The 27,784-nt window shown below is 42.6% G+C and overlaps 2 protein-coding genes across 4 annotated transcripts; one reads left to right on the top strand and one right to left on the bottom strand.

Moving 5' to 3' along the window:
* On the bottom strand, positions 1 to 27,784 carry LOC102080805 (uncharacterized). Of its 3 annotated transcripts, none has more exons than XM_019348869.1 (5): positions 27,715 to 27,784; positions 24,984 to 25,616; positions 24,048 to 24,378; positions 1,269 to 1,444; positions 1 to 574 (listed from the first exon to the last, which is right to left on the bottom strand). In XM_019348869.1, exons 2-5 carry the CDS (start codon positions 25,583 to 25,585, stop codon positions 346 to 348), a joined length of 1,338 nt encoding a protein of 445 aa, XP_019204414.1. In that variant the 5' UTR covers positions 25,586 to 25,616; positions 27,715 to 27,784; the 3' UTR covers positions 1 to 345. The 3 variants fall into 3 exon arrangements, with proteins under 3 accessions (XP_019204414.1, XP_019204413.1, XP_025756585.1); XM_019348868.1 differs by lacking the exons at positions 24,048 to 24,378; positions 24,984 to 25,616; positions 27,715 to 27,784 and adding exons at positions 1,546 to 1,876; positions 2,485 to 3,117; positions 5,587 to 5,794; XM_025900800.1 differs by lacking the exon at positions 27,715 to 27,784 and having other exon boundaries at positions 24,984 to 25,655.
* Positions 17,929 to 20,802, top strand: LOC109195978 (uncharacterized). The gene is made up of 2 exons (XM_019348863.2): positions 17,929 to 19,087; positions 19,355 to 20,802. Exons 1-2 carry the CDS (start codon positions 17,968 to 17,970, stop codon positions 19,915 to 19,917), a joined length of 1,683 nt encoding a protein of 560 aa, XP_019204408.1. The 5' UTR covers positions 17,929 to 17,967; the 3' UTR covers positions 19,918 to 20,802.

Raw genomic sequence — 27,784 nt, 5'->3', positions numbered from 1 at the left:
TGGATTTGGTAAATGTTTTTACTCTCTTCAGGGGACATACACAGGACAGTTAAAACATTTGCAGTTCTTTAAGTCAACAGATTTATATTAAGGACTATTTAAATGGTTACACTCATATCACACAGCATTAGAACCACTGTGCCCTTCAAAAAGCTTGTAATTATTCAAAATTGGCAATTAAACAGGATTCAGGTAAGTGTAGGGATTTTACTGGCACTTGGTGCAAAATAAGCAAACATTCAAAAAACAATGACACACAAATGCCCCTGATTCAAAGGTGCACATTCACGATCTGATTCAGTGCGTTTAACAAGTGTCCATCGTAGTGCCTGTAAATCTTATCCATCAGTTCTGCGTCAAGTTCAGCATTCCCACCCTCTTCAACACTTTGTCCACATTGGGAATGAGTTTTTCCTGAAAGTCCCACAGTCGTTTATCCACATTAAGCTGCTCCAGGGTTAATGATCCCAGTAGAGCCACGCGGACATGAACGATCCGACAAACATCTAGTGGAACCTTGTAGCGTTCTCCAAAATTCTTGATCACTTCATGGACTGAAGTCATCTCCACCATTCTGTGACACAAAACACAAGAGAGTTAAATGTTTAGAGTTAAGGTTTTAAAATGCATTGATTACTGAAGATCCTGTTCTTTAGAAGAGCCCTGAACGCTCGCTAAAGGTTTCACAAATCAGCGAACCTTCAAGTGAATGTTCCTTGAAGGTTCTTCTGGGTTTTTTGGCAATAACTTTCAGAGAACATTCCACTTGGAAAGTTTCACAAAATAACTTGAATTTAACAGATCGTTAAGGAATGATCTCTGAAAGATTGACAAAAATAACCCTCAAGTTATTCAGACGTTCTCTAAACTGTGACCTTTAGGAAACCCATAGGGAACGTTCCCTCAAGGTTTCTGTTTGCTGGGTTCATGTTTACATTTTGTGTGTTTTGTTAGTTCTGTATGAGCAATATGACACATTTCAAATCTGAAAGTTTAAGTGTTAATCAAATTAGATGGCAACAAAATAAAACAAACTTTTGTTAAATGTGTTTTGTACCTGGGACTTAAGGTTTATTGTACTTGAAGCAAACTGTCGTTCCAACCAGTTTTGATGTTTCTTGTGTGCTTATCATGGTTTCCTAGAAGTTCAATAACTAAGGTACTGTTTTATTTTGTTGTAGTTATTTTTTTTTAACTTGTATTATTGAGTAAACCGAAGAAATGTGTCCTAAATAGAGTAAATCTTCTGTCTGACAAATTCAGCTTACCTTGGCCGAACTATCATCTTGTATGGATGGTATATGTTTCTGGCGGGGTCCTCCCTGTAGATGTGCTCCAGAATATTAATTCCTGGCACCCCGTTCCACTGAGGCAGGTGAAACCGTCCGCTTGGCTCAAAATGTTTCTTTGGGAAAATATGATTCTCAATAAGGAACACCCCTGCCTTCAAATCAGATAAAAACAAGTCAAATACAACTACTTATTGTACGGGATACCTAATTTTTGATGAACTGCATTTTCAAATTCATTACAAGAACAGCCTACATTTGGATGCTGATTTCGGAGCATGTTCATCAAAGACATCAGGTCCTCGTGCTGGTATGGCATTATAATCTCATCAATGTCATTCAACAGGACGTAGCGAGAACGCTCCATTGATCTGTAAATGCACTCATTAAGTGTGGTCAGTTGGCCAAAGTAATGCAAATCCCCTCCGTGCTCTGAGTGAAGCCAGCCACGAGATGGATTCAGATGCTTGTCAATGGGCCAAGGAACCATTTCCACAAAGCCCTCGTCGCTGTAACTCTGCAACAGGCGATCAAGCCCTGCACCACAGCTGGTGTTATAGATCACCACTCTGTTCACACCCAGCAACCTGGGACAAAATAAGACAAATTAGTTCATCGTTGTCAGCAATCAAAACAGATTACAAAAAAAAAAAATTGTGGTAGTTTATATAGCAAACAGTTGGTCATTTTTCTATCCTTAGTATTATATTTATACTGTGTTAGCCTGTACCTGTTACAATAGCTTGCAGCTATGTGACTGATAAAATACACAGACAAAGAATAATATTATAATCATTAAGAGTAGTCTGTGGTGTTTCTCAAGTAGGAGGGACACGGTCTATTCCCAACTGGTTCTGAACAGCTGGAAATCCACAGTTTACAGGGCTAAAAATCCATTTTCCTACAGTGTCTGAAAAGGCGTACAACTCCTGCAGAGTTTTATACTGTGCTACTGTAAATATTTAGCACCAAGTGATAGACTTTTCTGAGGGTAAGACACTGTCCAACTACTTTTTTTTTTTAAAAGTCTGGCAGCAACAGGAGTAACAGACACAACTGTGCAATGTGATACAATCCAGACACACTGCATTGAAGTGGAGCCTTTGCAGAGCTTGTTAGGTTTCATACTGTGTCAGGATCAGCTGCTGTTGCACATTTTTGACTTTGTAGCTTGTGGTGGTGTTGCCGTACTCACTTGTACATCTCCAGAGTCTGTGCAAACTGAAGCACATTGTTGTAGTCGCCAAAGAGGTTAGAGATGCAGATTGTAAAGTCAAACTGCATGTTTTCTTCTTTCTGTCCAACTGTGTCTTTGTTTCTTATTGGGAGCCATGGATGATTTGATGGACTCTGTTTGTCTGGTGTAGTCAAGAGAGTGACATGTGTCGCACTGCAGTTCTGAGGAATCTGACACATGACATCCGTAGTGACAAAGGGAAAACCATAGTTATCTGGATGCTGTAAAATTGTTGCTGGAGTGGTTTTACTTAAATGACCAGCACAGCAGAAAAAGCAGTGAAGGGGTTGGATGGAGTCTCTCCTAAATATGCCAATGATGCGTATATCAAAATCCTTCACTCTTTGGTCCATGTAGGCTGACACCAGTAAGTGCTTGGTATTGTTAAGCGGCGTGATGGTCTGCTCGGATATCCTCATGGAGCAAGCACTTGGCGACCCAGATGGTTTTGGGTTTGATTTGTATGTGCTGGGCGTTTTCACAGTGAAGACCAAAAAGAGGAAGAGAGCAGTGATGAAGAGGAGAACCAACTTCTTTTTTAAATGTTTTAACAGCTCCATCCAGCCAGTGGAGATGAAACCAGTTCCCAACCTGTACCAGAACACAGAATTGTGGTTAGTTTCAAAACTGGCAAAATTTGAATTCTGATGAAAAACTTCCCAAAGTTGCAATTTCTACTGCAGGGAAAGAAAAGTGGCAGAGCAGCTTTAGCTTTAGCAGCTTTCGATTCTATATATGCTCTTTTTTTCTGCCCCAATCATATAGACCAGTGGTTCCCAAACTTTTTTTTTGCCAGGCCCCCTTTGTTTTACAAGAAAAATGTTCGCGCCCCCCCACCTACACCCCCCCCCGCACAAACACATCCTCCAAACACACACAACCATATTTTGTTTACAAACTCCATTGCGGTTTATTTCACACCTCAAACATTTAGTAAACAATTAAGCAAATACAAGTAAACGGCAATAAATTACAGGTAATAATAAAATATACTACTAACTCTTTTACGCTACGTCCACACCTACACGGGTATGTTTGAAAACGCAGCTGTTTCTATGTGTTTGGGCCTTTCGTCAACACTTAAACGGTGTTGCGATTCACCGAAAACGGAGATTATTTAAAACTCATTTTTTAAGTTTATGTGTGGACGAGGAATACAGAGTTCGTCACGCAACGACAAAGGTATGTGCCTCTTTTCACGTCACGCTGTGCGCCACGTTATTGTTTACATGAGATGAATTGCAGAATGGCAGATAGAGACAAAATACTGTTACTGTTAATCTGACTATCTTCAGGTTTTACACGCTTACATATACACACGCAGTTACTGTCCCTCCATTTAGAAAGGCAGAGGCGTCATGGTGTAATTATTTTACGTGTAGTTGGTTTTTTTTCCTGTGTAATAATATTCAACATTGCTGTCAATACATTTTTCAAAAAATGTCTCTCTGTGCAAAATGGGTTCAAAAACAAAAACAGCTGTGGGATACTGTTTGTCCGTGATTTGAACAGGGGGAACAAATCACGGAAGGATCAGCCTGATATTATTTGTATCCCACTGTAACTTTACTGCATAAAGAGCTAACATGTCCAAAATGTCAGGAGTAGTTAGTTATTACAAGAAGTGTTTGTGAACTAAAAATCAAGAATGTGGGATCCTGTTTGGCCGTGATTTGGAGAGCCCAGCGCTGCTCCCGACGCAGGGAAACTAATTTTGCAGGGGAGACCTACTTTGGCACTTGTGCAGGTGAAGCCAAAGGGAAGATATGCTTCACCATATTTTCCTGTCTTTGGCTTGGAAGGAAGTTGGTTTGGAAACATATTTGGCGATGCTTCATCTCCTGGTTTGCGTTTGTGTGGGAGCCCCGTCAAAAACCTGTGCATAATGCTAGCAGTGTCCAAGCACTCTGATATAGACAGTGACTTCATAACAACTTCACAAATAACTAAGAGGAAGTGTGTGGTGGGGCGTGGTCTACGATCCTGCTACAGGTGAGATGGACCGATGCACCTCGCTGGCTTAAAAGTCTGTGCTCTGTCTGAGTTAAGGTTGTTGGTGATGTTTGCGGCTGGCAGCGGGAGAGCTGCGGCTGTTTGTGTGTGTTTAACAGCAAGCGGGTAAATAGTAGGATGCTTAAAAGCAGGCCCGTGCAGAGACGTTTACAGGGGCGGGTGCTCAAAGCTAAAAAGGGGCACATTGAACCAGGCTGAATAACAACAACACACATTCATCAAGAATCTAATATGGGATCGCAGAGGGAGTGTTCGCCCAGGGCGCCAAACAGGCTAGGACCGGCACTGTGTACAGGGGTGTGCATGGACAAATTACATGTTGGCTTAAAAAATACAAACACATAATCTTCTGTTAGAAATGAAGTAAGCTAATTAATACTAGGAAAATCGAGCAGTTTCTTTCACTGTGAGTTTAATTAATTTCCACCTTTCTTTTGTCTTTATCTCGCGGAGGGCTCAGTGGTCAGCTCGAAGCGCGTGCACCTGGACCAAACCAATCATGAAATAAGAAGGGGGGAAGGAAATATGTTTTTGTACCTTGTGAAGGGAACAGTTTTTATAGCGAGAGATTAATTATTTTGGTATAAAAAAAAGGTTGACTGTTCTACAGCTTAGTGTCCCCGTCTTTTCTCCCAGGTTTTGATGCCCCAGGTAGTCCCATACATAATTGCAGTTAACCAGAAGTACCTGCTTGATGAGCGAGTTTATCATGCGCAACTTGAAACAACAGTGTTTTGTAACTGCTATGAACACAAAACTCAGTGTCTCTGTGTTTTACACTGTCCTGAATCAAAATGACTTTATTCCATTCGTGAGATATTCTTGAGCTATGGTGCACAGATTATAAACCAACAACTATATTATAACAGTCTAAATAACAGCAATTATTATTTTTATTATAGTTTATTAACAAATGTAGGACATCACTTTTTGTTGGTATGCCAATTAAGAAGTGACGTGAAATACATGTGCAAGTAGAACACGCACGTTTAAAAAGGAAAGCTATGTTCTGTAATATGTTCAGGAAAATGGAATGGAAATACTCACGGACATGTGAACATCTGAAAATTCCGAGTAAAATGGCTTGCAAATAAGCAGAAAATAAAAATAATAGTTAAAAAAAAAAGAATCTATATTGTTGGCAAAGAAGCCAAAAACATCGGAAATAAATCCAAAAATTTGGTTTGGTTTGGGTTGCACAATACAAGGATCAGATCGTATTGCAAGCTTTACCACTCAGGTGCAACATATGAATGATAGTGAAAGCAACCAGGAAGTGGCCACCAGACCAAATCGGTTATTTGAGTTGTGTATCTGTTTTTTTTAACTCCTGGAAAGACAGGTTAGATGGTACTTTAGTCCAAACAGTAGCCATTATGGTGCAATAAAAGCAGAAGCTATGAGGGCAGGGCCGGTAGAGTTGTTAAATTAAAAGAAGTACTGTCAACATACTGTCTCTCAAATGACTTATTACTTATTTAATTATTCCTGTTATTTAAAAAACTAGTAACAAACAATAAGAACCAAAATTATACTGCTGGTTTATTTCACTATTTCAGTTCTCAGTTCAATAGCATATCTTTGGATTGTGACAGAACTGGTGACTCTCATCATGCTCATGTATCTGACAAATCTGCAGCAACTGTGTGATCCTGTCATGTCAGTATAAACTGATATGTTTATAGCACCTTTTTCTATCGAAACCACAAAGCAGTAAAGGCAAACGGTCCAATCAACACTAGCAAACTGTACATAAGGAATTGAAACAAAAACATTTATTATGTCATATTGTACTTTGTCATATTGTACTAATGTCCTTATTGAACTTTTACATTTAAAAGGTAATATTCAGACCACAGTTGTGGCCCACGGGCAGTAGTGGTATTTGGATCCACTACTGCTGTGGCCCACAACTATCCAGTGGGAGCCTTATTTTTTCTCACCACCTCACTGTGCAAAAAATCAAGTAACTTCTGAAGCCCAAAAAAATTTACATAAGTTGTGATAGAGGAGGCCCTGGGGAGCCATAGGAAGCTACCTTCCTGAAAGACAGGTCACAGACATGCTTGGATTGTTTAATTAAGAACTTCTGTTGTCAAACTCATGGTAAACTTCCTCATTATACTAGTCGCAGATTGGTTTCTTATGACATTCTTTTCATTCTCATACCACGGTTCTTTCCTTCATGTACTGTAGTGACTTATATACATGTTACAGGAATGCTTTTACACATTGTGAGCTAATCTTATTAGCGTTCTTGCAGAGAGTTACATGAGAAGATTGACCCTAGTCTTAAACATGGTGATATATATAAAACTAAGCTTAGTATGAAAACTGTGAACTTGTGAAATTAAACACTGGTCTTTTTACTGTGTCAGGAAAAAGGCATGTTATTTTACTACTGTTTAGACTCTATGACCAAACAAAGCAACACTCCCCATCAGGTCTACACTTATTGCAGACTGGAGGTAATTGTGATGCATTGTTTTTGCGTGTCCAGATTAGGCAAGCAGAAGGTGTGTCACTGCTTTCACAGATCAGGATAAATAAGATTTTGTCGTCACAATGCAACAAGTTGACTAACATTCTGTAATTGTTTCCTTTTTAGTCGGCAAAGAGTGATAGTGGGAAACTCAAAAATAAAGCAAAAACATCATGTGAATTTTGTGACCACAGTTGTGTGTGTGAGATTGCTGAGAGATGGAGATGCCTTCCAGAGAAAAAGCAAGCTTGCTTGTCAAGCATCAGAAACTACAAAGACATGCGGAAAATAAATGCATGCAGAGGATAAGCACAAGAAAAACAATGGGAACAAGAACATCATGAAAGGCAAAATCTTGAGTAATGCACTAAAGTAATGCCTGTGATAAAAAGGAAATTGAATGCCACTTTCTGACTGGTTTCACAGACGCAGGCTGTCAAAGTGCATTCTTCTTATACAAACAACAAACTGGGTTAAAACGCTAACATCTTGTAGTCAGTTAAACAACAACTGTTATTTATTTTTTTTACAGTTGAACCCACTTCTGTTTTTATGGCTCATTGGGTGATGCAAAAACAAGTTATGAACCCAACACTGACATGTTACCTCTTACATTCCTGTGACAACTGTAGCAGTTTACAAAAAGAGATGATGGGTGCTTTTCAGTGTGGCTGCAAGAAGTACAAAACAAAATCCAGGAAATCTTGCTAAATATTCTGAGTAAGTATAAATGCAGAAAACACCCGAGACACCATGTTTTTATGTAAAATTATTTTTTAAGTTTATAGGACAGGATTTTTAGGATTTTCTATGATTTTTCTTAGTTTAGCTTTCAGTCTTTGTTCAGTTTTTGTAAGGCTGGTGGATCCAATGCATTATTGGGTTTTTAAATCAATACACTTCCAGCATTTATGTAAAAATACATAACAGATGTTTACTTTATCCCATATCCATGGACTGCATATATGGTAAACATGTTGCTTTACTCTGTTAAAGCATGCCTGTCTATAAAAGCACTGTTCATTTTTCATGATAAAACACATCACGTAGATTTTTTTTATCATAACTCTGGTTTTGATAATTGAAAAATGATATATAGTTTGAAGTACCCACTTTTAACACAAAAATGAACACTCAGGCTTGTCTTGGGTTGATATATATAGCATCTTGTTGCTATCTCATCTTAAATTGGTCATGTGATTGGTTTAACATGACTACTTTATTCTTCCTCAGCCAATCAGCAGCACACTAGCTCCAGGTAAGAAGAAGACAGCTTCAACCGTGTGTTGCAATAGTAACACATCCACACTGCATAGAAATAGTAATTAGTTAGATTACTGGTTAAAAAATTCAAAACTGTCTGTTTCTATTTAATAACATATTAATAACCTATTAAAGCTAACTGAAAAAGTGTGTTTATTATTACCTGGAAACAGCTGTGGCACTATCTGTGTAATAAGCATTGACAGAAACAGCCTGCAAAGAGGAAGTAGGGCACCAACTGCTAAATTTAGCCAGCATTTGCCTCCTTTTTGCCTTGCTATAGAGCCATGCTTGCATAAACCAATGGATTATAACAATACATTTGGAATCAACCCATATTCTAGCTCACAGGTGTTGAACTCCAGGCCTCGAGGGCCGGTGTCCTGCAGGTTTTAGATGTGTCCTTGATCCAACACAGCTGACTTATATGGCTAAATGACCTCCTCAACATGTCTTGAAGTTCTCCAGAAGCCTGGTAATTAACTAATCATTTGATTCAGATGTGTTGAGTGATATCTAAAACCTGCAGGAAACCGGCCCTCAAGACCTGGAGTTTGACACCTCTGCTCTAGCTATTGCTGTAGAACTGCAAGCTAAGTAAAACGTTTTTTTATTTCTCACAGGAAACAGGCAGTTTTGTATTTTGCAGCTCTCTTTCCTGCTTATTACATGGTTCTCAGAGTAGCACGAGTGAGATGTCTCACTATGGGATGCACCTCCATGGATGTTCCTCAGAAGCAATTATCCCATTCCGCCAATCCTGATTGGCTGGGAATCGCAACTGTCACCTAGGGGCAGAGCCTTAAATAGCTTACGCTATTACATGATTGTTATCTCAAACAATCACAGCAATACCCAGTAGCTAACCTATCCAAGTGAGGCATGCAAAATTCAAACAGGACACAGTGTATGGAGTCTTTGATCTTCTTCAGAAGAGAAACCAGATGGGTAGAATGCTGACAGGACAATAGGCACACATGCCCCAGCCTTAGGCACATAGGCCACTTTGGGCTTTAGTGACTCTTTGGTCTGCACCAGGGCAAACTGAGTTGTTTCCCTACTATTACCCCTTTATTACCAAACTGTAATATAAAGTGCTACCATATGGATATTTAAATGACCAACTGTTTAGTAAAGCAATTTTGTCGGTTTATATAGCAGTCTGTTTTGCTTTCTGACACTGATTAACTAATTGTTAATCTATTTACTATCATAGCCAGGTGGCTAACAAACCTGAACAGAAGTTTTCGCTATCTCTACTAATTAATGTTTTCTTGTTTCAGGATACATGTCATAATACCTCTGTCTTTGGATAATACCTGCCATTATCCAAAGACACATCTGCTTACATTTATCTTTTGCTCATTTCTCCTCTTCTTTTTTCTTTTCGAAGATGGACGGTTTCTTGTCCATCCTCCATTGGTGTTAATTTTGCACTATCAACAGACCTACAGCTTAGTGCACAGATTCGGTTTTTTTTTTCCTGGGATTTCGCACAACCTTTGAAAAAATCAAAAAATACATAATGGGCTTGGGTTGACGACATTATGAATGAAATGTAGTGGCAAGGAGCCCGCCCCCCTCCCCTTTCGACAGGTTGTGTGTGAGCAGCAGCAGCACGCAGGCGCACCGAGGGCCCTCGCGCTTGTTTTAGAGATCGGTGCAAATTTTGAATCTATATCATAATGTCTGGTGTTTTTGTGTTTCTTGGTTTGTTTTTATTTTGTTTTATTTTATTTTGACGCCGCTCCAGCCAGCCAGAGAATCCCCACCGCGGCGCACCTTGCAAAAGGATGGAGCCTTTACTCCCGCAAATGGGCAGTAGAAAACCGATCGATGCCCATGCAATCACAAAAATGCGCTGGCATGATGTTGGGGCAGCATGTGTGCGAGCAACTTTTTTTTTTTTTTTGCCTAAGCTAGTGCCATACATAATTGCTGCTAACTAGAAACACCTGCTTGATGAGAGAGTTTATCATGCGCAACTTGAAACAACCTTGCTATGAGCACAAAACTCGGTGTCTCCGTGTTTTACACTGTTCTAAATCAAAATGACTTCATACCATTCGTGAGATATTCTTGCGCTATGGTGCACAGATTATAAGCCAAAATCTAATTTATAACAGTTCAAATATCAGCAATTATTATAATAGTTTATTAACAAATGCAGGACATCACTTTTTGTTGGTATGACAAGTGGGAAGTGGAGCGAAATATGCAAATAGAACAAGCTTAAATATTTAATGCATACAGATTTTACATTACTGCCATAACGTAGTTCTTGCAATTCGTAAGTGCACAATATAATGTCCTATTAAAAAAACACATACACATTTAAAAAGGAAAGCTGTATTCTGTAACATGGTGCCTCAGGAAAATAGAATGGAAATAGTCATGGGCATTCGAACATCTGAAAATCGGAAAATTTCGAATAAAAGGGTTGCAAACAAGCAATAATAATAATAATAATAATTTTAAAAAAGAATCTATATTGTTTGCAAACAAGCCGAAAACAACAGATTTAATTCCAAAAATATGTCTTCTTTTGCGTTGCAATACAAGGATCTGATCGTATTGTAAGATTCATCACCCAGGTACAACGTATGAATGATAATGAATGCAACCAGACAGTTGGCACGAGATTTGTATCTGGTTTTTCACTTCTCAGAAAGACCGGCCTCCTGGCAAACATCACACAGAATAGTTTGAAATGAATCACATGTGGACAGATATAGTACAATTACAAAGATGAGTGATTCTTAAAGTATTCTAAAAAAGATAAATAAATAAATACATTAACCAACAAATCCGAAAGACTATTGTGACTGAGGACAGATGACATCAAGAAAGTGCACAGATTGTATAAAAATATGATACATGCCTTAAATATCTAATATTCACATCTAAAGTTATACATTTGGATGAAGCTTGATTGGCACATGCTGATTGCATTCTTCTTATGACCAGGAAAGATGAGACAAGAGGAGATGAAGAGTGCAGGAGATTGGCGAGAACCCAAAAGAAACATAAAAGTTGAAGAAGAAGTGAGCATCAAAAATTTGCATGAGTTCACACAGAGTTTAAAAGTAGCCATTAAGGTGCAATGAAAGCAGAAGCTATGAGGCCTGGGCCAGTAGAGTTGTTAAATTAAAATCAGTACTGTCAGCATACTGTCTCTCAAATGAATACTTCATCAACATTTTTACTTATTTAATTATTCCTATTGTTTAAAAAAACAGTAAGAAACAATAAGAACCCAAATTATACTGCTGGTTTTTTTCACTTTTTTTTGTGTGACTTCCGTGCATGTGCAGCTGACAAAACTGCAGCAACTGTGTGATGCTGTCATGTCAGTATAAACTGTAATGTTTATAGTATGGAGGAATGGGATGCACGACACAGGAGCTCTAGTTTTACACTCCAACTTTATTCACCTCCATACATGAACTGAGCATATTGCGCCCAAACACAACAGAACCCTTCTTCCAAGCTTGGGTGTGAGTGGAGCCCACTAGTGGGTCGCCACAGTAGCACTTTATTGAATCAAAACCACAAAGCAGTAAAGGCAAACGGTCCAATCTAACACTAGCAAACTGTACGTAAGGAATTGAAAGAAAAAACATTTATAATGTCATATTGTACTAATGTCATTATTGAACTTTCACATTTAAGAGGTAATATTCAGACCACAGTTGTGGGCCACGAGCAGTAGTGGTATTTGGATCCACTACTGCTCGTGGCCCACAACTATCCAATCATGTTGGAGTGTTAGTTTTCCCAGCACCTCGCTGTGGAAAGAATTACAGAAGTTCTGAAGCCAAAAAACAACATTAGCTTTTTGCCTGGTTTCAGGTTTCTTTCCTGCCAACCATCATTTGGATATGGCAAACTCACCAATACAGAAGTAAAAACCAGAGACAAAATTTCTTTGACCCTTTAGCTGAAGGCATTATCTAGGCTCCAGACTTCAAAAGGACAGTAATCATCATTGGCATTTTGAGTTTAAAAATTAAACAAACAAAACAACAACAACAATAACAAATACTCCTTGAAAATTTAATAATAAACTACAATTATTACAAGAACAGGCTTCATTTGGATGCTGTTTTTGGAGCGTGTTCACCAGATACATCAGGTCCTTTTGCTGTTATGGCAAAATTAATACTGGACCACAGCTGGTGTTATAGATCACCACTCTGTTCGCACCCAGCAACCTGTTACAAAATGAGGCAAAAGGTAAATTAGTCAATCAGTGTCAGAAAGCAAAACAGACTGCTATATAAACCGACAAAATTGCTTTACTAAACAGTTGGTCATTTAAATATTAATATGGTAGCACTTTATATTACAGTTCGGTAATAAAGGGGTAATAGTAGGGAAACAACTCAGTTTGCCCTGGTGCAGACCAAAGAGTCACTAAAGCCCAAAGTGGCCTATGTGAATAAGGTGGCTGGGGCATGTGTGCCTATTGTCCTGTCAGCATTCTACCCATCTGGTTTCTCTTCTGAAGAAGATCAAAGACTCCATACACTGTGTCCTGTTTGAATTTTGCATGCCTCACTTGGATAGGTTAGCTACTGGGTATTGCTGTGATTGTTTGAGATAAGCCTGTCGGGCAATAGGGACTCTCCGTTTCCCTTCACCATATGTAGCTGTTGCTGTTCTGAGAGTCTATGGTGCATGTGGTGTGACATGCCCATGTAGAAAGAACGGCACTGCGACGCTGGACTTGCCCTTACTCCGGGCTCCCTCTTTATTCTGGCCACTGGTACAAAGAAAACAGCACACAGTCGTCATCAACAGTGTGAACAGCAACTGCAACATTCAGTCCACCAGCTTGGGAGTATTTTCCTTTGCTGAGGCATGTGCTGTGCAGCAATTTGGAACCTTAACAGTTGCAGTTGCGGTATTTGTCCACCAGGTGGCTGCAACTATTCGAGAAGCACGTCAATTTTGAGGAAATTCATGAAGCTGTTTTCTAACTCTGTTACACATAGTGGGACACTGAAACAAATGCTAGGAATGAGAACTTTAGGTTACTTGCGTAACCCCGGTTCTCAGAGTAGCACGAGTGGATGTTTCACCAGAAAGCCCTTGTTGCAGGAGAGAAGAGGTGTTTATCTTGAACAACGACTATGTAATAGTGTAAGCTATTTAAGGCTCTGCCCCTAGGTGACAGTTGCGATTCCCAGCCAATCAGGATTGGCGGAATGGGATAATTGCTTCTGAGGAACATCCATGGAGGTGCATCCCATAGTGAGACATCTCACTCGTGCTACTCTGAGAACCATGTAATAAGCAGGAAAGAGAGCTGCAAAATACAAAACTGCCTGTTTCCTGTGAGAAATAAAAAAAAAAAACGTTTTACTTAGCTTGCAGTTCTACAGCAATAGCTAGAGCAGAGGTGTCAAACTCCAGGTCTTGAGGGCCGGTTTCCTGCAGGTTTTTAGATATCACTCAACACATCTGAATCAAATGATTAGTTAATTACCAGGCTTCTGGAGAACTTCAAGACATGTTGAGGAGGTCATTTAGCCATATAAGTCAGCTGTGTTGGATCAAGGACACATCTAAAACCTGCAGGACACCGGCCCTCGAGGCCTGGAGTTCAACACCTGTGAGCTAGAATATGGGTTGATGGGTTGAATTTAGCAGTTGGTGCCCTACTTCCTCTTTGCAGGCTGTTTCTGTCAATGCTTATTACACAGATAGTGCCACAGGTGTTTCCAGGTAATAATAAACACACTTTTTCAGTTAGCTTTAATAGGTTATTAATATGTTATTAAATAGAAACAGACAGTTTTGAATTTTGCAGTGATAGGAATAAGGGTGTAATAATTATTTTTTTAACCAGTAACCTAACTAATTACTATTTCTATGCGGTGCAGATGTGTTACTATTGCAACACATGGTTGAAGCTGTCTTCTTCTTACCTGGATCTAGTGTGCTGCTGATTGGCTGAGGAAGAAGAAAGTAGTCATGTTAAACCAATCACATGACCAATTTAAGATGAGATAGCAACAAGATGCTATATATATCAACCCAAGACAAGCCTGAGTGTTCATTTTTGTGTTAAAAGTGGGTACTTCAAACTATATATCATTTTTCAATGATCAAAACCAGAGTTATGATAAAAAAAATCTACGTGTTGTGTTTTATCATGAAAAATAAACAGTGCTTTTATAGACAGGCATGCTTTAACAGAGTAAAGCAACATGTTTACCATATATGCAGTCCATGCATATGGGATAAACATCTGTTATGTATTTTTACATAAATGCTGGAAGTGTATTGATTTAAAATCCCAGTAATGCTTTGGATCCACCAGCCCAGAGCTGGACTGGCCATCGGGCATACCGGGCATTTGCCCGGTGGGCCGCTGGCGATTTTTGTTTTTATGGGCCGATGGATTTTTTTTATTATTATTATTATTTTTTAGGAAGGGTATATATAATGAAAGGTGTTGGATTGGCCAATTGGTCATGATCGACTCTGGGCTGGACCAATTACGGCCGAGGAGGCCGGATGCACCCTCCCCTTGTTTAGCAATCTTATAGACGAACTAAAGAAAATGGAGAACAAAAAAAGGAAAGGAGGTGTTTATGAAAATATCACTAAATCTGTCATTTATTAATTTTAATATTAATTAATGATCATGTCTCACCTCTAGTGTTCTTGGTCTTAATTTAAGGTTTTTCCTATAGCGATTGACAGATCACGTGACTTTCGCGCATTGCATGCCGGGAACTCGAGGCAAAACAATCCAAGTACCGCATCAAATGCAAGCATTTGCAGCACCGCAAAACGTTCATTCTCCGGTTCCAGTACCTTCTTGGTTTTTCTTTGCCGCACAAAAAAGGAATGTACAAAACTAAGGAGAACAATGCCGGACCGTACAAAGACAGACTCGACGAAAAGGCAAAGAAAAGATACGAGGAAAAAATAAAAGGAGTGAGACGGTCAGACCCTTAGAGCACACAGAGTGGACAAAAGACGTTAGCGTGCTGCCCAACTTTCACCACGCTCAGATTTATAATTATACGGTTCTTGGAGTGAGTGCATACACTCATGAAGTTTAGTAACTTCAGGTCACTGCAACAAGCCCGGGTACAGTTTACTGACGGATGGGTACAGGACCTTGAAATACACCGTGTAGAATGAAAGACCATCTTACAAACAAAGGTAAGTTTATCAGTCTCACAAATCATCGTCATAAATACACATTCGTTAACCGTTTATTAATATAACCTTTGAGCTCAACGGTAATTAATTAGTAGTGGAAATAATTTCTGGTACGCATTACAGAAATGTAGCAGTGACAATAATATTGTATGCTGTAATCGCACTGGACAATTAGTGATACAAAACAACTGTTTTATCCTGTGAATAAAAGTATATGTTCCCTTTCAGTCAATTCACTCGGTACAACACATAAGTATGGGATATCACGCCCTCGCGTGTCCTGGCTGAAGAAACCTTTATTCACGCCTTTAAGGCAGATGACGTGTGATGACACGCGCACGGCCCCGCCTGCACATATAGCCGCTGTCATCACGGTCATCCCTCAGTTCTTACGCTCTTCACCTCGCTGAGAACACTTCTGCTGAGTTGGGCTAGCTAGCTGCTGCTAGTTAGCTCCGTTGTCTGCCGACTTGAACTTAGCTTAACTGCCCCTGTTGGTGTTAGCCTCCACCGCCCAGTTGGTGTGTAGGCTGCCCGCGGAGCGCTAATTTCAAGTTTTTCCTGTGCAGCGTTTCGCTTTGCGTTTTGGAATGGACTCCAAACCGAAGCGAGCAAAGCAGAAATCTTCTGTTCGCCCCTGTCCTCAGGGATGCGGTTTCTGTTTGCACGACAGCGACCAGCACGATGCCTGCCCTGTCTGCCTGGGGATCGTCCACGCTAGGAGAGCGTTGACGGAGCCCGAAGCCTGTGCGTTTTGTCGCCAGCTCCGGCGCTCGACCCTGGAAAGACGGGTGACGTTTGTGGAAAAGTGCTGGGACGCTCGGCTGTCGCACGGCATGACCCTTTCCTTTCCGAGTCTGGAGCCCCGGCTTCGTCCGAGTCCGAAGACGAGGATTTCCCGGTCGATGTCCCCGCAATTAGCTGGGCTGACCACATGGAATATGTTGACGGGTTAGCCGATGACGAGCCGGAACCATGCAGGAGCGCTGACGGGCTTCAGCCTGGGTTGAAGCCCGCCAGCGCTCCCCAGGAAGACGATGACGTGCTGGACATCGGCCTGGACATCCATGGTTTGTCGGAGGATGAGCAGGAGAGCTCATTGTCGGCCCAATGTGCCGCCGCGGCTGCGCCGGTCGGCCACGATGACACCTCTCTTTTCTCCCTGTTTCGCCGTGCTGCTGAGAAGCTGCAGGTGGACTGGCCCTCTCCTCCGCCAGCTCAGAAGCCGTCGCGGTTCGCGGGTTTTTTCCTCCCACCGGAGCCCGCAACGGCCAAAAACTGCCTTCCCATGTTCCCAGACTTTCTCTGCGAGCTAACAGCATCATGGGACAAACCTCTGTCTACCCGCGTCACTGTGCCCGGCTATGGACAGTACATGGAGTTGGACGGCGCCGAGGGGGCTGGCTTAGCTAACCCACCCCCTATGGAGCCGTCTCTGGCTGCTTATCTGGCCCCGTCCCATAACCATGGTGTCGGCGGCCCCGCAACTCTGCCGTCCAAGCACTGCAGATTCTCTGCTTCGCAGCTGGAGAAGATTTATCGGGCTCAGGCCGGCACTGCTCGCGCCATGAGCTCCGTCACCATGCTCCAGACGTACCAGGCAATGTGCCTGGCGGAGCTCGGATCGCTGGTTCCTGATGACAGCCCGCTGGCACCTCTTCTTAACGAGGCCAGAGTCGCCACAGATTACATCCTCCGTGCGTCTCGCTGTGCAGCGCTCTCCCTGGGCAGAGGGATGGCTTCGACAGTAGTGGCGCAGAGGCACCTGTGGCTGACCCTCTCTGACGTCCCGGATAGGGACAGAGCTGTATATCTGGACGCACCAGTGTCTGCGGCTGGGTTATTCGGACATTCACTTGAAGCCATTCAGGCTAGATTCGATCTGAGGAAGAAGCAGACGGAAGCTCTGCGCGACATCATCCCCAGACGTCAGCCGAAGCCCAAGCCCGCAGCTAGCTCTCACAGGCCCGCCGCTCCTCTGCCGACTGGCAAGAGACAGGCGCCCACTGCTGAAGTGGGTGCGCCGCCAGCGAGAGCACATCCTCCGGCCAGAGCTCCACGCCAGTCGGCCTGGAGCAGAGGCCCACCCTCGGGCCCCGGCGGGACCAGACGCCCAGGAGGAAGAAGCCTCAGCCCTCCTAGCTGTGGTTTCGAGTGGAGAAGGGGTCCAGCAGCGGGGAGACGCTGCTTTTACCCCTCTGTTGCCGCCCAAGAGGTGCCGCTTAAGTTCTGTTCAGGTTGTCAGCCCCAGAAGGCGCTGCACTTTCCTAACACAGTCTCCCAAGCACAAAACCCCTGCACACAAAATGCCTCAGGTAACTCCCTGTTCAGGTGTGTTAAATGTTCAGGTGACCTCATCAAGTGTTCCCGCTGTTTTTCTTTGTTGTGCCCCAGAAAAGGTGCCTCCAACAAAATGTATGAATGTACATGTTCCCATGTTACAATCAATAAAAAGTGTTGTTTATTCTCAAACAATCACAAATGCTCAGCCTGCGGGCAGAATGAGCCAGGTCAGGCAGGTGATGCAGTCCCCTGCAGACACACTGGGGGGCGACAACGCCCCGCCGACGGTGCTGCAGGTCAGCGGGCTGGCTGCTCGCTTCCCTCAGTGGCGCGCTTGCGCCCCCTCTCCGTGGGTGCTGCGAACCGTTGCCATGGGTTACCGGTTGCAGTTCCGGGTCAAGCCGCCTCGTTTCCAGGGAGTCGTAAACACGACTGTCAACACCGAGGCGGCCATGATACTCAGAGAGGAAATAAAGGCGCTATTGCGGAAAAGAGCAATACGAGTGGTCCCCGCTTCGGAGACAGACAAAGGTTGGTACAGCCGCTATTTTGTTGTTCCGAAAAGAGGGGGAGGGCTTCGTCCCATCCTCGACCTGCGAGTCTTGAACACGTATCTACGTACGTACAGGTTCAAGATGCTAACACTCAGACAGCTCTTGAATGCAGTCGGCCCGGGAGATTGGTTTGCGACAATCGATCTAACAGATGCTTATTTTCATGTGGCTATACACCCGAAACACAGGCAGTTTCTGAGGTTTGCATTCGAGGGCGTAGCCTACGAATACCTAGTGCTGCCGTTCGGGCTGTCGCTCGCTCCTCGCACCTTTACGAAATGTGCCGAAGCAGCGCTAGCGCCCCTCAGAGAGAGAGGCATCCGCATCTTAGCCTACCTAGACGACTGGGCTCTCGTAGCTTGCTCCAGAGAGCAGGCGGAGACACAGCTGTCACTGGTTCTGTCACACATTCAGACACTGGGGTTCTCTGTGAACTTTCAAAAGAGCTCGCTAATCCCGAGTCAGCAGATTTCTTTCCTCGGTTTGGAAATATGCTCGCTTTCCAGCCGCGCACGTTTGTCGGAGCACAGAGTGGCCGCGTTTCATCGCTGCCTCGCTCAGTTTCAGCTGGGACGCAGACTGCGTTTCCAGACGATATTACGCTTGTTGGGCATGATGGCATCTATGATCGCCATAGTGCCACTTGGACTGTTAAAAATGAGAGCGTTTCAACGCTGGACTCTCTCTCACCGCCTGTGTGCATCGCGTCACCTCCGGAGGAGGCTGCCGGTAACCGCGTCTTGCATGCTAGCTCTCCGTCCTTGGAGGGAGCCCAGGCTGCTGCATCAGGGCTCTCGGATTGGGAGGGTGTTGTTTCGCAAGGTGGTGTCCACAGATGCTTCCCTAAGAGGGTGGGGAGCGCTGTGCGAGGGTGCATCAGTGAGAGGGATCTGGTCCGCAGCTCAGCGCCAGCTGCACATCAACCACTTAGAGCTGTTAGCAGTGTTCTTAGCTCTAAAGCATTTCCGTCCAGTCCTGGAGGGCCAGCATGTCTTAGTCAGGACGGACAATTCAACAGTGGTGTCTTACATAAACAGGCAGGGAGGAACACGCTCTCTTCCCCTGTTGAAGCTGTCTCGCTCTCTGCTGTTATGGTGCAGTGTTCATTTTCTGTCTCTGAGAGCCACCCATGTCCCGGGCCACCTGAACCTGGGGCCGGACCTTCTCTCCAGGGGGGGCCCTCTGGTGAGAGAATGGAGGTTACACCCCTTAATAGTGGCTCAGATTTGGGATCTATTTGGCAAGGCGCAAATAGATCTTTTTGCTTCCAGGGTAAATACTCACTGCCCCCTGTTCTTCTCCATAATCGACCACGATGCACCCTTGGGCTTGGACGCGCTAGCGCACCAATGGCCAGACGTGCTCCTGTATGCATTTCCCCCAGTGGAAATGATATCTCCAGTTCTAGAGAGAGTGCGTCGGCATTCCCTCTCTCTGATTCTAGTGGCCCCTTGGTGGCCCACAAGGTCGTGGTATGCAGAGATAATCAGCCTGCTAGCAGCGAGTCCTTGGCAGCTTCCTCTCCGCAGGGATCTCCTCTCTCAGGCGGGAGGAGAAGTGTTTCATCCGCGCCCAGATCTGTGGCGCCTTCATGCTTACCTGCTGAGAGGCTAAACTTGATTGCTAAGGGTTTGCCACCCAGTGTGATAGCGACAATCCAGAGCGCTAGGGCCTCATCTACTAGAGGCTTGTACGCTTACAAATGGCGAGCCTTCGAGCAATGGTGCCAGGACCGCCACACTCTCCCATTTCAGTGCTCTATTGTGGATGTTTTGACATTCCTGCAGGAGCTGCTGGATAAGGGCCTTTCATTTTCGACAATTAAGGTTTATTTAGCAGCTATATCTGCTTGTCATATTGGCTTTGACGGGGTGACACCAGGTGCACATCCCCTCGCCATACGTTTTCTGAAAGGGGTTCGCCGGCTGAGACCCGTGCTTAAGTCCAGTGTCCCTGCTTGGGACTTGTCTTTGGTGCTGGAGGCCCTTTGTAGCCCCCCGTTTGAACCCATCGAGTCTGTGGATATGAAATTTCTTTCATATAAGACTGCATTACTTCTCGCTTTGGCTTCGGCAAAGCGAGTGGGTGACCTTCATGCGCTGTCCGTGCATCCCGCCTGCACACAGTTTTCTCCTGATGGCCACAAGGTCGTATTGCGTCCAAATGCTGCCTATTTTCCCAAGGTCATGCCTGCATCTTATAGCTCAATGGAGTTTGAGTTGCTGAGCTTTTGCTACCCTCCTTTTGCATCTGAGGAGCAGAGGAGGATGCATTCTCTTTGTCCAGTGCGTGTGCTACGCACCTACATTGAGCGCACTCAGAATGTGCGTTTATGTGACCAGCTGTTTGTCTGCTTCGCCAATCCAAATAGAGGTAGAGCTCTGTCCAAACAGAGGCTGTCCCACTGGATTATAGAAGCTATCTCACTGGCATACGGCACCAGAGGTCTTGCTTTGCCCCACGGGGTGAGAGCTCATTCCACCAGGGGGATGGCAACTTCATGGGCTCTTTTTAAAGGGGTGCCTGTAGCTGATATTTGTGCGGCAGCTAGTTGGGCATCACCGCACACTTTTGTGCAGTTTTATCGGTTGGACGTTACAGCCCCTTCGGTGGCTCATACTGTCCTTTCTGCTGGGTCTACCACTCACTAAGGAAGTGGTGGCCCGATTCCGGTTCGGTGGCTGCTCTGTGGGGCGTGTATATATGTCCCATACTTATGTGTTGTACCGAGTGAATTGACTGAAAGGGAACGAATAGTTATGTCTATAACTTCTGTTCCCTGAAGGAGAGGAACGAGGTACAACACAAGGTGGCCCCACTGAGCAGTTTGGCTCGGTGAAGAGCGGCTATCGAACTGAGGGATGACCGTGATGACAGCGGCTATATGTGCAGGCGGGGCCGTGCGCGTGTCATCACACGTCATCTGCCTTAAAGGCGTGAATAAAGGTTTCTTCAGCCAGGACACGCGAGGGCGTGATATCCCATACTTATGTGTTGTACCTCGTTCCTCTCCTTCAGGGAACAGAAGTTATAGACATAACTATTCGTTTTTGTCAATGTACCATGGTAATAACAGAAGCGAAACGCAATATTGTGTCGGGACAATTCACTATTTATGCACAATAAATAAAGAAGCACAGCGCGACAATTTCTGTTCAGTGCCAGACTTGCTTGTAACCTATATCACCAATTATGTTAAGAAAAGTGAAGTATTAACTACTACAAAACACTGACTTTTGTGGGAATGCTTGGAGCAGACTAACATGTGAGCTGGAGTGATCTGAGACGTTATATTTGGTATATCCAGACCATCCATCGGCTCTTACTTCGGAAACATGGCTTAAAAAATTTCTCTTCAACAAGGTAATCCGATAAAAAAAACGATCTCTTTACCCGTCGGCTTCCCGTGGCTGTCATGCGACCGGCTATTGCAGTTAATAATACAACAGCTTCTTGCCATTTTTTGGGTTTCTTTTTATCGCTGTGTAACTGAGTTCAATTGAAAGCCTGCGTGCGCTAGTACCTCTTGCCTCAAGTTCCCAGAATCCTTTGCGGTTTTACCCCTGAATGACGTCACATTTTCAATCTCTATCCTGGTGGGCCGGTCTCTAGTCAAAATGCCCGGGCCGATTTTTTGTCCCAGTCCAGCCCTGCACCAGCCTTACAAAAACTGAACAAAGACTGAAAGCTAAACTAAGAAAAATCATAGAAAATCCTAAAAAATCCTGTCCTATAAACTTAAAAAATAATTTTACATAAAAACATGGTACCTCGGGTGTTTTCTGCATTTATACTTACTCAAAATATTTAGCAAGATTTCCTGGATTTTGTTTTGTACTTCTTGCAGCCACACTGAAAAGCACCCATCATCTCTTTTTGTAAACTGCTACAGTTGTCACAGGAATGTAAGAGGTAACATGTCAGTGTTGGGTTCATAACTTGTTTTTGCATCACCCAATGAGCCATAAAAACAGAAGTGGGTTCAACTGTAAAAAAAATAAATAACAGTTGTTGTTTAACTGACTACAAGATGTTAGCGTTTTAACCCAGTTTGTTGTTTGTATAAGAAGAATGCACTTTGACAGCCTGCGTCTGTGAAACCAGTCAGAAAGTGGCATTCAATTTCCTTTTTATCACAGGCATTACTTTAGTGCATTACTCAAGATTTTGCCTTTCATGATGTTCTTGTTCCCATTGTTTTTCTTGTGCTTATCCTCTGCATGCATTTATTTTCCGCATGTCTTTGTAGTTTCTGATGCTTGACAAGCAAGCTTGCTTTTTCTCTGGAAGGCATCTCCATCTCTCAGCAATCTCACACACACAACTGTGGTCACAAAATTCACATGATGTTTTTGCTTTATTTTTGAGTTTCCCACTATCACTCTTTGCCAACTAAAAAGGAAACAATTACAGAATGTTAGTCAACTTGTTGCATTGTGACGACAAAATCTTATTTATCCTGATCTGTGAAAGCAGTGACACACCTTCTGCTTGCCTAATCTGGACACGCAAAAACAATGCATCACAATTACCTCCAGTCTGCAATCAGTGTAGACCTGATGGGGAGTGTTGCTTTGTTTGGTCATAGAGTCTAAACAGTAGTAAAATAACATGCCTTTTTCCTGACACAGTAAAAAGACCAGTGTTTAATTTCACAAGTTCACAGTTTTCATACTAAGCTGAGTTTTATATATATCACCATGTTTAAGACTAGGGTCAATCTTCTCATGTAACTCTCTGCAAGAACGCTAATAAGATTAGCTCACAATGTGTAAAAGCATTCCTGTAACATGTATATAAGTCACTACAGTACATGAAGGAAAGAACCGTGGTATAAGAATGAAAAGAATGTCGTAAGAAACCAATCTGCGACTAGTATAACGAGGAAGTTTACCATGAGTTTGACAACAGAAGTTCTTAATTAAACAATCCAAGCATGTCTGTGACCTGTCTTTCAGGAAGGTAGCTTCCTATGGCTCCCCAGGGCCTCCTCTATCACGACTTATGTAAATTATTTAAAGTGTTCATGTTCAAAGGTGGTGCACCTGGCCTTTCTCATGTTTCATCTACAGCAGTAGGTCTCACTGCTTTGGGAATTCAAATAATGACTATTTTGTTGACCAGCTTTTTTCTCCTAAAACTTCAATATTTGTGTCCGTCATCTATCAGTTTTGCGTCTCTGATCTCAGCAGTTCTGCTCTCCGCAGCACCTTGATCACACTGGGGAGCAGTTTGTCTTTAAAGTCCCACAGTCGGGTGTCCACATGAAGCTGATCAAGTGGTGGATTGGTCGGAGTACTGATTGGCGAGTGAATGATCCGACAGACGTCTGGTGGAACCTTGAACTTTGCTCCAGACATCTTAAGCACATCATGCACTGAGGTTTGCTGCACTGCTCTGTAGGTGCATAAAAACATGGACAATCACACAATGCCTCAGGGTTAAATGAATGCTCATGTCTAACACTCAACCATTTCTCCCATTATAACCCACCTTGGCTGAACTATTAACTTGTGTGGATGGTAAATATTTCTGTTAGGCTCCTCTCTGTAGATGTGTACCATAATATCAAAGCCTGGCACCCCGTTCCATTGAGGCAGGGGCCCCGATTTACTTTGATTAAAAAGCTTCTTGGGATAGGTGTGGTTCTCAATGAGAAATACTCCTGTCTGTAGAAGAACAGTTTAGGTTTGACAGGTGCAGGAAGGACATTTGAAATTAAAATAAATAGAATAAAATGTTACATTTGGATGCTGATTTCGGAGCATGTTCATCAAAGACATCAGGTCCTTGTGCTGGTATGGCATTAGAATCTCATCAATGTCATTCAACAGGACGTAGCGAGAACGCTCCATTGATCTGTAAATGCACTCATTAAGTGTGGTCAGTTGGCCAAAGTAGTGCACGTCTCCTCCGTGCTCTGAGTGAAGCCAGCCATGAGATGGATTCAGATGCTTGTCAATGGGCCAAGGAACCATTTCCACAAAGCCCTCGTCACTGTAACTCTGCAACAGGCGATCAAGCTCTGGACCACAGCTGGTGTTATAGATCACCACTCTGTTCACACCCAGCAACCTGGGACAAAATAAGGCAAATTAGTTCATCGTTGTCAGCAAACAAAACAGATTGCTATATAAACCACCACAATTCTTTTTTTAGTAAACAGTTGGTCATTTTTCTATCCTTAGTATTATATTTATACTGTGTTAGCCTGTACCTGTTACAATAGCTTGCAGCTATGTGACTGATAAAATACACAGACAAAGAATAATATTATAATCATTAAGAGTAGTCTGTGGTGTTTATCAAGTAGGAGGGACACGGTCTATTCCCAGCTGGTTCTGAACAGCTGGAAATCCACAATTTACAGGGCTAAAAATCCATTTTCCTACAGTGTCTGAAAAGACGTACAGCTCCTGTAGAATTTTAAACTGTGCTACCGTAAATATTTAGCACCAAGTGATAGACTTTTCTAAGGGTAAGACACTGTCCAACTACACTTTCTTTAAAAGTCCGGAAGCAACAGGACAAACAGACACAACTGTGAAATGTGATACAATCCAGACACACTGCATTGAAGTGGAGCCTTTGCAGAGCTTGTTAGGTTTCATACTGTGTCAGGATCAGCTGCTGTTGCACATTTTTGACTTTGTAGCTTGTGGTGGTGTTGCCGTACTCACTTGTACATCTCCAGAGTCTGTGCAAACTGAAGCACATTGTTGTAGTCACCAAAGAGGTTAGAGATGCAGATTGTAAAGTCAAACTGCATGTTTTCTTCTTTCTGTCCAACTGTGTCTTTGTTTCTTATTGGGAGCCATGGATGATTTGATGGACTCTGTTTGTCTGGTGTAGTCAAGAGAGTGACATGTGTCGCACTGCAGTTCTGAGGAATCTGACACATGACATCCGTAGTGACAAAGGGAAAACCAAAGTTATCTGGATGCTGTAAAATTGTTGCTGGAGTGGTTTCACTTAAATAACCAGCACAGCAGAAAAAGCAGTGAAGGGGTTGGATGGAGTCTCTCCTAAATATGCCAATGATGCGTATATCAAAATCCTTCACTCTTTGGTCCATGTAGGCTGACACCAGTAAGTGCTTGGTATTGTTAAGCGGCGTGATGGTCTGCTCGGATATCCTCATGGAGCAAGCACTTGGCGACCCAGATGGTTTTGGGTTTGATTTGTATGTGCTGGGCGTTTTCACAGTGAAGACCAAAAAGAGGAAGAGAGCAGTGATGAAGAGGAGAACCAACTTCTTTTTTAAATGTTTTAACAGCTCCATCCAGCCAGTGGAGATGAAACCAATTCTCAACCTGTACCAGAACACAGAATTGTAGTTAGTTTCAAAACTGGCAAAATTTGAATTCTGATGAAAAACTTCCCAAAGTTGCAATTTCTACTGCAGGGAAAGAAAAGTGGCAGAGTAGACTTAAAACTTTGGATTCTATATATGCTGTTATGCTTCTGCCCCAATTTAGACAGCAAATTCTGAATCCCTTCACAAATAACTAAGAGCAAGTGTGTGGCGGGGCGTGGTCTGCGATCCTGCTACAGGTGAGATGGACCGATGCGTCTCGCTGGCTTAAAAGTCTGTGCTCTGTCTGAGTTAAGGTTGTTGGTGATGTGTGCGGCTGGCAGTGGGAGAGCTGCGGCTGTTTGTGTGTGTTTAACAGCAAGCGGGTAAATAAAGAGATGCTTAAAAGTATAAACATGTGGTCGGGTCTGCCGTTGGGTTCATTACAAAGTGTTACGTCCTTGAGGCTACAGAGTGGTAGGACTTGCTTCTAGTGTAAGAATAAATGTTCAGAAAAAAGTGACTTCTGCTTTATTTTTCTTATCAGTCTTCCTTATCTGTGATGTTAAATACAAAGTCTGAGTGGATTTACCCAAGGCTGCTTGACAATGTGACAGCAGATCTGCTGTGTTGAAAGAATCAAAAGTTAAAATGTTCGTATTAGCCAATGTGTTCTTGCTGCATAGTTTCAGATTAAATAAACACAGAATATAGAAATTATTATAAATTATATAAAAAAGGAAAATGTGAAAGAGTGAAAAATATTACTTTATTACAAAGAATTGAACAAATGATGTTTCTGGCAGGTGGGTTTTGCTTGGACCCTGGTGACACTTTGAAAGGGAGCAAGCCTTTGTGCTGTCTTTCGTCGAGGACTACTATGATACATTGATAAGGACTATTAAGAATTAAATATGATAGGGCATTAGGTGCTCAAAGCAGGGTTCAAAGGATGTCCCATTAAAAAAAAAAAAGCCACTGTTGTGGCTTAAAGAATAAGTGGGGTGAGATCTGGACTTAACCTGTCTTGAAAGATACTAATAATGGACAGTGACTTGCTTGTACCTCAGCACAGGTATCAACCTGGTATAAAATGCTACCGACCATTTGAATGTTTGACTAGTAATAGCAGCAAAATTTTAAATTTTATCTTCAAAAGATTTCCAGGTTCAGAGCAGATTATTGTCGGAGTCGGGCTACATAGTGATTTCAAAGTCTGTGAGGTTCAAGAATAGAGCTTCCTTTTCGAGTTCACCCCAGTCTCTGGAGTTCTACACCTACACTCTGCCGGCCATACAGCCAGTCTGTGACACCACTGAAGTGCTGTGTGATGCAATTCAATCAGGAAATACAAACAATAGTTTTGTAGGGTTAGACGCTGTTAAAACCTGGTGGCATTAAGTCTTTTTTAACCGAGCAAGAGTTTCAAGAAAGGCTAGTTATACTGAGAGCAGTCAGTTAAACAGAAAAAGCATGTCTACATCTTTTTCTGTGTGATTCATGCAACTGAAAAATATCTGCTTAGATCTGCAGGTTATGGAGCCATTACTACTTTAATGTTGGAAACCATACCAAACCTAAAAATATAACACTGTGGAGACATGGATCAGTACACTGCTTAGATAAGTCATTTTTTACATTTGAATATTTTAGTGGTATTATCATTATTATTATTATTATTATTATTATTATTATTATTATTATTATTACATTGATTGGTACACCAAATACAAATGCCATATATGTGAACTTTTTTGGATTTAAGTAAATGTAAATTGAATTTATAAGATGGTGTAAAATACATTTTGTGCTTAATCACTTTTATTTATGATACAAAACATTAGCAAATATAACGTAAATAATTCTTTGGATATCAACTTCAAACAAAACCTAGTGGAACTCAAAGAGTTTTTCATGTGTTTTAGCTCATTGAAAGTTCTCCCCACCTACAACAGTCATAGCCAGTGTACAAAATATACACAGAGCAATACACATTTCTCCAAAAATACTCTGTTTATGTGGGTTAAAATCATGATATATTATTACAAAACACGGGTAGAAAAAAATCCCAAAGTGCCGCCTGCAATTACACACACTTTTGACATAAAAGAATTCACCTCCTTCAGATATCAGTGGCACTGGTTCAGGGTCGGGAATGTCTGTATGGGGAGAGTCGGACAGCTGAGC

The sequence above is a fragment of the Oreochromis niloticus genome, linkage group LG19, assembly GCF_001858045.2.
Source record: "Oreochromis niloticus isolate F11D_XX linkage group LG19, O_niloticus_UMD_NMBU, whole genome shotgun sequence".
NCBI lineage: Eukaryota > Metazoa > Chordata > Actinopteri > Cichliformes > Cichlidae > Oreochromis > Oreochromis niloticus.
This window is presented reverse-complemented; position numbering and strand designations above follow the sequence as displayed.

Coding starts and splice junctions, on each gene's coding strand:
- LOC102080805 (XM_019348868.1), bottom strand. Junction 1,445..1,545: donor TCCGAAATCAGCATCCAAAT/GTAGGCTGTTCT, acceptor TCTGATTTGAAG/GCAGGGGTGTTCCTTATTGA. Junction 575..1,268: donor AAGATGATAGTTCGGCCAAG/GTAAGCTGAATT, acceptor TTTGTGTCACAG/AATGGTGGAGATGACTTCAG.
- LOC109195978 (XM_019348863.2), top strand. CDS start 17,968: ATGAGCCAGGTCAGGCAGGTGATGCAGTCCCCTGCAGACACACTGGGG. Junction 19,088..19,354: donor GAGGGAGCCCAGGCTGCTGC/ATCAGGGCTCTC, acceptor AGGGAGGAACAC/GCTCTCTTCCCCTGTTGAAG.